At 34.0% G+C, this 9,441-nt stretch overlaps 2 protein-coding genes across 10 annotated transcripts in view; one reads left to right on the top strand and one right to left on the bottom strand.

Moving 5' to 3' along the window:
- Nucleotides 1-3,214: 3,214 nt before the first annotated feature.
- On the bottom strand, nucleotides 3,215-8,211 carry LOC119641378 (putative sodium-dependent multivitamin transporter). 6 transcript variants are annotated; one of them, XM_038039987.1, is made up of 3 exons: nucleotides 7,618-8,211; nucleotides 5,197-6,247; nucleotides 3,215-5,097 (listed from the first exon to the last, which is right to left on the bottom strand). In XM_038039987.1, the coding sequence occupies exons 2-3, from the start codon at nucleotides 6,170-6,172 to the stop codon at nucleotides 4,277-4,279; spliced, it is 1,797 nt and encodes a 598-aa protein (XP_037895915.1). In that variant the 5' UTR covers nucleotides 6,173-6,247; nucleotides 7,618-8,211; the 3' UTR covers nucleotides 3,215-4,276. The 6 variants fall into 6 exon arrangements, with proteins under 6 accessions (XP_037895915.1, XP_037895917.1, XP_037895918.1 ...); XM_038039989.1 differs by having other exon boundaries at nucleotides 7,855-8,211; XM_038039990.1 differs by having other exon boundaries at nucleotides 7,876-8,211.
- An 866-nt stretch (nucleotides 8,212-9,077) lies between these two features.
- Nucleotides 9,078-9,441, top strand: part of LOC119641354 (arginyl-tRNA--protein transferase 1) — a 5,356-nt gene continuing 4,992 nt past the window's right edge. For 2 of the 4 annotated variants that reach the window (XM_038039940.1, XM_038039942.1), the window contains exon 1: nucleotides 9,079-9,273. In XM_038039940.1, the coding sequence (XP_037895868.1) occupies nucleotides 9,189-9,273 (85 nt within the window). In that variant the 5' untranslated portion in view covers nucleotides 9,079-9,188. Of the gene's footprint in view, nucleotides 9,274-9,441 lie in introns of all 4 variants that reach the window. The other 2 variants (XM_038039941.1, XM_038039943.1) reach the window with 2 other exon arrangements.

Raw genomic sequence — 9,441 nt, 5'->3', positions numbered from 1 at the left:
TTTAAAAACATAAAGAGTAACAAAAGTTAATTTGCTTTTTGCGTATCGTGTAATGTTCATGGAAAGTATGTCATAGCGGGAGTGAAGAGATATAACGTTCGCCATATTTGAATTGTTTTTGGAAAACGGAATTTTAATTTTTCATTTTCAAATATGTGTTTACACGCTTCCGGGTGTTCTTATAATCAACAATTTATACAAAATATTTATTCTTTTTTTTTTTTTTTTTAAATAAATTTATTTTCATTTAAAATATATAACAATTTTTATAATGGAAGACAGTTATGATTATTATTATTATTATTAGTATATAAATTTTATTAAGTTTTGTTTATTTTATTTTTTTCCTCTTACATAAATGCTTAGAACAGGACACACAAACAATGTGATAGTTATATACAAAATATATATAAAAATAAAATCAACAAATTTGTATTTATTTTTCTATTTTCATTATATTTATTCAGTTAAGCAGATATTTAAGCAATTATTTTCTCAACGTTTCAAACAACAATTGAATTAAGTTCTAATATTACCTGAGTGCAAAGTTTTCCCTCCATTTAAAGATATATATTTTTCCCGCAACACCTGCCTTTTCTGTTATACCCACCACGATAAGATGAGGGTATACTCACTTTCTTTTTTTTCTCATAATATATGTAACGTATGTATATGTAATGTATATGTAATGTATGTAGTTCAAAAGGAAGCTTCAAAGCCTATCTTGAAATTCTGAGTTGATTTAGCCATGTCTGTCCGTCTGTCTGTTGCTTGTGATTGGCATACTTCGGATCGGAAAAATGAACATATCGAAATCTGCGCAAGTATTGAAAATGGGCCAAATTTCTCGGAGCAGAAGCCCGTAGTGAAGCATGAACTGAACGCACCCACCGTCTTTCTTAAGAAAAATTTGTGGATTTTTGCTCGCTACTCGGAAATTATCAAAGTTAGGCCGAAAGAAGTCTGAAATTTTCCATAATCACTTCACGCAGCGCTCGGCCATGCCCACACCAAATTACAAGTGACTAAATTTTCTTTCTCTCTTAATAACACCATTGATATGTGGTTATCAAATGAAAGAATTCGGAGAGTAGAATGCGAAAAGCATAATGGTGGTGGGTATGCGAGATTCGGACTCCGCCGAATATGACTTTCTTACTTGTTTCTGATTCATTTCGGAAAATGAATGCAAATAAATAAACATTTTTCTTTACATATTTCCTCTCAATTAATTACAATATTTTGATTTCATAAATCAAAATCGAACAACGACGAAACATATCAAGATGAAATTAAACGAGCTTTGCATGGAGCGAATGAACTTTTTCAGTTTTTACTCTCGCTTCCGTTCTTTTAGTATCTTTATACGGATTGTCTATGGATAAAAAGAAAAATAACTCGCTCACTTATAAATAAAATAAAACCCTATGCCTTCTTCTTCAGCCTCAAATTGAATCCAACGAAAATCAAACAATGGAACTTTCAAACCATACGAACTTTTATAGAGAAAAATTTTGACGTCCGTATCTAGCCAGTTTGGCAACCGTTAATATGATTAGCCGGTGGTCGTGAGAAGTCATATTTCCACTTTTCGCGGAGAAGAAGGAGCTGTGAATTTCTTCAGACTACATTTCGAGAAGTTCTGATTTAATCAGCTTATGTTTAGTCCACGTGCGTTTTTTAAATGGACCCATAGTTTCAAATTTTTAATCCCAACTTCCCGATCCATAAATAAATTATATATTTACGAACTAATTAATACACATTTCCATATACTACGCGAGTCGAAAATGTTCATAAAAATAGCGTGTAAACCTGCTTATGTTCTTATTCGGAAATAAAGTTATTTTCACTTTTGGTTGAATTTTTTATATCCATCAACGAAAACTGTTTTATTGTCCAATTGATCGGTTGAAATTTTTACGTGGGCTATGTAGAAAGCTTTAGCAAATATTGTTCATGTTTTGGATTCGACGCAAGTTAAAGTTTTCCATCTTGACGGGCGTGTTTGAAGACAGTTCTCGCTCACTTTTAAGTTAGATAATGACCTTACACATATACAAAAAAGTATTCTGTGTGCATAGTGTGACCAAAAAGTAGTAAAACAAAGTTCTTCTCAATTAATCAAAAAGTGCTAAAGCAAAGTCTTCGCCGATTATGGCAGTGTATCTTTTGAATTGATTTCGCCAGACCGAATCGCTTGTAAGGAGTATTATTGCGGAGCATTACGCTTCCTTTAAATAATTCTATTCGTTAGAATGATGGGCAGACAGCTACAGTGACAGTTCTGCCAAATTAAGCGACATGATAATGCATCTACTTACACCAATGGTACTTCCTCACTAGAAATACTTCTCACACGCATATACTTTTCCGCAACTGCTTGGTTCTTAATTTAGCCTCTTATGATATCTGGATATTAACGAAACTCGAAAAATCGGCGCGAAGGCATCACTACGACTCGTTTGAAAAGACACAACAGGATCGAAAGCGTCCTTTTTCAGATAAAAGTAAATCATTACCCGTTGAAAGCGTTAATGGGAAGAAGTTAGCTAATGAGCTATCAATCTAAGAAAAAACTACCCATTTGGATGCGCTCGCACAAAGTAAATCGAAATCTTCGCAGCATTACATGGACGTTCAGTTCTTCTTCTCAAATTGCGCTTTTCATTTTCCATCAACAGGCAACGGACAGAGGAAGATGACTAAGTCGACTAGAAATCTATGAAAAATAGAGATTCATTTTATGAAGTAGTTAATGTGTATCTCAGTCCCTTGCAAAAGAGAAGAGAAAACCAACAAATTATTATCTTCCGATCATGGGCATAAAAACATCTTATTCATGTTTTTTTTTTAGTTTCTCATATCAACGCAATTGGCTTAGTTTTTCATATACCTTATATATATAGTAGTATATAAATTTGGTTTAACCGTTCGCAACACCCGAATAAAATTCTACATCAAACACAAATCCTGGATCGTTTTTGCTTCAAGTCTCACAAAACAATGTATTCAAAAGAAACTAAAATTAGGTTAATTAACCCTAGTACTCATAATCTCCAACACAGAGTCAATGTACATGCTACCGAGCCGAATCACTTCCAATACCGTTCGCTCTTGGGCCAAAACATAGCGGTTATATCAAATTTCAGCAAAAAATAGCAAAAATTGGGACCCGAATGATCAGTACAAAAAAAATAAGGCGAGCAGAAGCACTTTCTGAATCGATCGGTATAATAAGAGGTGGGTCTATCTCAACTCCTTCTGAACAAAAGTAGTACACCCTTGCACCACAATCGTGCAGTTTATAAAAATTGGAAAAAATTGCTCATCCAATCTTATCGAGCATCAAAATTTCATTTTCTTCGAGAATTTCTTAACACACAGGTGATGGGTGCAATGGATTCGGTCACAGCAAAGTACAATCTTCCTACTTGGTAGCCATCTATGTCTACGTATTTGGCATATTTGTTACCTAATAAGGAACTCTGATTTCTCAGCTTTTTCTCGCCAAAAGTTAGATGTTATCGATGACATTGCTTCCATCACTTCGGTGGAGGTAAAAATTTATCGTTCCATTGCTTGGCAATTCTCAGCTTACAAAAACACTGCAGCTGACTAAAGGCGGTTGTGCAAAGACAGAAACTTAAAACAAAGCTCTTTATCGGATATTTTATGTACATGTGCTCTGGGGAGTTTAAACGGTATTGACAGACGTCAACCGATGTTTATAATCGTTATTATTATCCCTTATTTGACAGCATTATCAGTCGCTAACGCATCGAGGCTCCGGGGGAATATCTGTAACATTCCGTACTAACATTATAAAAGGGATCAATGAAGATGTAAGCATTGGCAACCACACACCGAGCTGTCCGTACGTTAAAGAAAAACGTCGCATTTTCATTACCATAAACTTTAAAAGTAAATATGTTTAATAAGTGAAGATAGCTTAGCTTATTTCATAAAAAAAAAGACCTTAATAGGAACTCAACAATCTAGTGTAGGTTATACTAGGTAAACGAAGCAATTTCCTAGATTTAAAATTTCAAAAAATTTCCATTCTCCTCGAAATAAAAGTTTTCAAACCCGAATTTGTTGCTACAAGTTTCAAAATAAATTCTACTCAATAATAAATGCTGAGACGTTCTTACAGATTACAGTAAGATGAAGTTACAAAAGAATATTTGTGACTGCCTATGAGAGAACCTTTGAATCACTATAATAAAAAAAAAAATAAATTAAATTTTTATTTACTTAATTATACGAGTTCTGCCTAACTGATTAACCAATTTAAGCGATCAGATTCTTCACTTATTACTTCTGTACGCAATTTCTGCGACAACGGTGGTATAAATAAATCGCAATCGATTATCTTACGCGAAATATCTGTATAGATCTGATAGTTATCGGCTAAGTTGAAATATTCCAAAAGTCTACTTAAAGCATAGCCTGTCGTAAGGGTTATAATAAAACCCAATACCGAAAGCCATAAATAAGACAAACGATATAACCAAAAATATTCGACTTTCTCACTGGGATCCGTAATAGCATTCATAGTGCTAGTGGCGATGATGGTATCAAAGAAATTGTCATCGAGTTGGCTTTCCAAAGTACCAGCCATGAGCGATGTTTGGTTTGTTGTCATTTGGCAGCTTTCTGTCGAAAGAGGTAAAGTCGTTACAGGAGGTTTTGGTCCACCAAAACCGATTTTAAATGAAAAGAATAAACCAATTATTAGACCCAAGAGTACACCTCGTTGATTGGCTTTCACGGTAAACATTCCCAATGTAAAGATCGCCAAGAGGGGTCCTCCCACGACACCGAATATAGTTAACGAAGCTTGCAAAACACCACCCATTGAGCCAGCTCCAAAAGCTAAGGCAACGCAAACAATACCGTAAATAAAAGCCATAAATTTGGACGGCAAAGTAGTATTATTTTCAATCATTGGACGCTTAAACCACATTTTATATATGGGTTTTATGTAATCTTCAACGGTAACAGCTGCTAAAGAGCTAACCGCAGACGAGACGGTAGATAGACTGGCTGAAAATATGCCAGAAACAAATAAGCCGCACAAGCCTGGATATTGACCTATAAAGAACAAGTAGAAGAAAGGAAATTTTGTAAGAGCTTGGAAAAAGATAGAAAAGACAATATTCTAATTTGTTGCGTGCTGGCGGTGTTACTCACCCATTGTATCCAAAGCAAATAAAGGCATTAGTTGATCTCCTCTCGAAATCCGTCCCTCCTTAACTGGGTCACAATCGCGATAGTAGTAATAAATAGCCAAACCACTGAATAGGGTACTGAAACTCAAACAAATTAACAATGGGAGATTCCACCATAGAGCAGCTTGAGCACCCTTCAAGCTACGTACACTTAGCAAACGTTGTATTTGTGTCTGATTTACGCAGTACAATGACATATAAGTGATAATGCCGCCTACTATTAAACTCCACCACGTGTGACGTATAGTAGGATCTAAAGAAAATTCAATTACGTTTACACGACCCGTATTTGCCGCCGCCCTCCATATTCCCTGCAAACCTCCGGCTTTAATGGCGGACATTGCAATAACCGAAAAAATGGCAGCAAACATTAGCAGTGATTGGAAGACGTCGGTTATTAACACAGCTTTCATTCCTCCAATGGTTGAGTAAAATGTGCAAACTAATCCTATAATCACTATAGCAGAAAATTTATTCAGTCCAGCCACAGCTTCCAGGGCTAAAGCGGGCGCATACAGTACAATACCCATATATAAGATCATTTGTATAGAAAAAGCTAGTGAAGCTGCCAAACGCGTACTGTGACCAAATCTTCGCTCTAAGTATTCGTAAACACTAGTTGTGCGCATACGATAAAATACGGGTAAGTATAGATAGGCGGCAATAGGAGTACTTATCACATAAGCCAAATTGATGATACAGAACATTATTCCATGATGGTAGCTTTCATTCGAAACGCCCATTAGCGTGACAGCTGACATGAAGCTTGCCATTAAACTGAACGAAACCGGCAAAGCAGACATACTCTGATCGGCCATTAAATATTCTTTGGTAGTCTTCTGTTTTCCTCCCGATAAACGGTAATATATCCCGATCATAGACGAGACGGTTAGAATGATAACTAATACCATATAGTCCCAGAATTGTAAACTGGCCATTTCGATAGTCTTGTAGATAGTTTTTTTTTTAGTTTTTAATAGTAAAGTCTTTAAGCACTTCTTTCGAGTAGGAACCTAATGTAAAAAAGAACTAAAATAATAAACCAGAAATGCTAAGGCAGATTGCACCTTGGAATTAATATTGAAAACCGTTTACATAAGTTAAAGCCCTTTGTTTCTTTGTCAGTATTTTTCCGGGCGAAGCGGGTAAATAATATTAAAATACAATTTCATGTATACATATTCATTACATTAGGTCGAGTCATAAGCAACTTCGGATGCAGGTAGGTAAAATCTGTTGTTCCTTTTTACTCACTAAAAGTCACCGAAGCAAACCAATTTTCGTTTTCATTATATAGATGAGAATTTAATTAGTCTTCCCTCAACTAGTTTATATGTTCCATGTTACATTCAAATGGTTTTTTAACCTTCGAAATGGAGAGTGAAAAAGTACACATTTGGCGAGTAACGTTTTGAAAATTTAAACAAGACAATAGTGCTAAGGCGACAGCTGAAAAAATATGCAGCGTATACGAAGAAGGACTGACAACTAATCGAACAGTTAAAAATCGGTTTGAAAAATTCCATTCTGGATGTACGACTTTAAAACGCAAGTCATCTTTCCACCTTTGACGACAACCTTTTAAAGGCAATATTCGAGCAAAATCCACGCCAATCAACAAGAGGTATAACAAAGAGGTTGAATATCTTGCAATCAACCGTTACATTCATATAATTTTGTTACTCAATGAAAAGGAAATAAATGTCTGATAAAAAAGCGAAAGTTATTTATGACTCGACCAAATATCTTGTCTTTTTTTTTACAAATTTGCAGCGAACGTCAATCTGCGGTTATCACATCCATTTCGAAACCTAATTTGTGAAATTTCAATAACCAGTATATAAATTTTAGAGAAATCCCGAAACATATTTCCAGGCATAAGAAAAGAGTTCACTGGTTTCACAGACACACCGGCACAAAGCTGAATCACATTCTTACCACCCTTGAGGTGGACGGATAATGAAGATGATCGATAATTTGTTCAAAGGACAAATTGTGGTAAATTTTATGGTTATTTTTTCATTTATCACAAATCGACATTACCGGGCTTAGGCTATCTCTATGACGTCTAATAATTTCAATGCTTTTTTCCTTTACGCTTTGCAATCATTTTATGCAATTCTCTTAAGCGTAAAAATTGAGAAACATGGTAAATGCATTCTCTGTTCGCTCTGTCCGCTGCCCTCACAGGATTGCTACTGATCGTTTATAGTCTCAAGCAAATGGCATTTATTCAGCGCCATATAAAAAACACACAGTTACTTCAATCATTGAAGTGCTTGCAATTAAAAAATGTAATGATTTTTAAAAAATTTTCTTGATTAGTGTTTAGGTACATATGATTAGTGCCTTGTTTGCTTTTAATTCCATGCATTGGACTTACTAAACGGAACCGGAATTGTTACATTTGCATTTCAAACAATACTTTCACCGTATTCCTCTTTCCTTGTAATTAAGCACGCTCTGATTGGACTTTAGATCGTACGCAGAAAATATATAACGAATGCACGTGCTTTGTGCTTTGTTTACCGTTTAAAGCAAAACATTTAAACTAACATAATTTAATATTTAATTATAATATTTAAAAATTTTGTATAACAGTGTAAAAGAAGTTTATTACAAAACGACTAAAGGAAATTACTTCGAAGTGCACCTGAGATTAGTATGTAAAAAAAAATCTATTCACAATTAAGTTCACTATAATCACTTTTGCATTACTTATTTATGCACATAAAACTGCTTAAAAAATTCCATGATGCGTTTATGCAAAGCATATTTAATTATAATTTTGATCGCGCAATTTTTTTTTCCCATCAACTGATTCTTTGTTGATTGTTTTGTTATTAATTTCATTTCACTGAATAATTCGTAAAGTTCACAAATTTGTTCACTTTTACAAAAATATTACTTTTGTTTATTTACTTTCTCCTTATTCTCGCTAAAACGCCAAGAAGCAATTAATGTTTTTATTAATAAAATCTATTGCTTAATCGCGTACCTCACACCATCGATTTTTTACAACAGAAATCTATTTATTTATTTCCACATTTTCGCACGCTCTTGCAATAACTAAATAACTAAAATATGCAAGGAAAAAATTATCAAAAACGTCGTTTCATAAGAACACGGCATTAAATTATACACTCAAAAAGAAATTCTTATTCTCAAAAGAGTCAAAAATGATTCTCATAACAATACAGAGCAAAGTAACATTTTACTCTCAAAAAAGGGAAAAGGGGTCTTCTAAGAAAAGAATACGTAGCAAAGTAGATTTTAAGCTTGAAAAGTCAAACTTCCTCTCATAACTGCACGCATCAAAGTAAATTTAATTCTAGAGAAGACAATCTTACTCTCAAAAGAGTCAAACAGGAAAGTATATTTTGCTCTTGCACCATTGATTTTTTGCAACTGAAAAGAACTTTAAGAACTTTCGATATACTTTTTTGTTATTCTCCATCTCTCTCTCTATATCTCATTATTTCCATACATATCTCTTTAAGTTTTAAAAGCTTAATGCCGCATGGTAGCAGAAGAACGTACTAAAACAAAAGGTAGTAGATTTATATTATTTTACTTACGTATTAAGAAGGCAAAAACCAATTATCCCACTATTTCAAATGAAAAACGCTTTATAATTGAACTAATTTTTGCGCCTAAATACGTTAAATGCGTTATGTGAAAACGTACTAAGCAACGTTTAGAAGCGACTACCAAAAGTACGAAAGCATTCATCGCAAACATTGTTCTTGCGAGAATTATCATCTGTTATCAAAGGCAATGAAGCAATTCTTTCGCTCATTCACCACTAGCAAGAATGCAGAAACAGCTGTCCATTAATTCTGAAAATTTAGTTGTCAAGGTTTTTTCGTGTGTGAGATGAGATATTATTTTTAAAATTTTTAAACTAAAATTTTGTGGAATTTAAGATCTTCTGATTATATTAAACATAAAAATATGGGTTTAACAGTTATTGATTATTATGGTAAACAAATAAGTAAATGCGGTTATTGTAAGGGCATTCAATGCAGCATTAGTCACGGTAAGAAGAAATTTGTATGAATAATCTCGCTGCTATGTGTTGGTTGTTGAAATGGTAAGAAAAGGAAAAGTGACAGTGAAAACCAGCTTAAATATTAATAAATGAAATAATGATTTGGAGTAGACAACTTGATTTAAAAGTTGAACAAACAACTGACCTTCACATTGA

The sequence above is a fragment of the Glossina fuscipes genome, unplaced genomic scaffold, assembly GCF_014805625.2.
Source record: "Glossina fuscipes isolate IAEA_lab_2018 unplaced genomic scaffold, Yale_Gfus_2 148, whole genome shotgun sequence".
NCBI classification, from domain to species: domain Eukaryota; kingdom Metazoa; phylum Arthropoda; class Insecta; order Diptera; family Glossinidae; genus Glossina; species Glossina fuscipes.
Note: the sequence above shows the minus strand (reverse complement) of the source record. Positions and strands in the feature narration are given on the sequence as shown.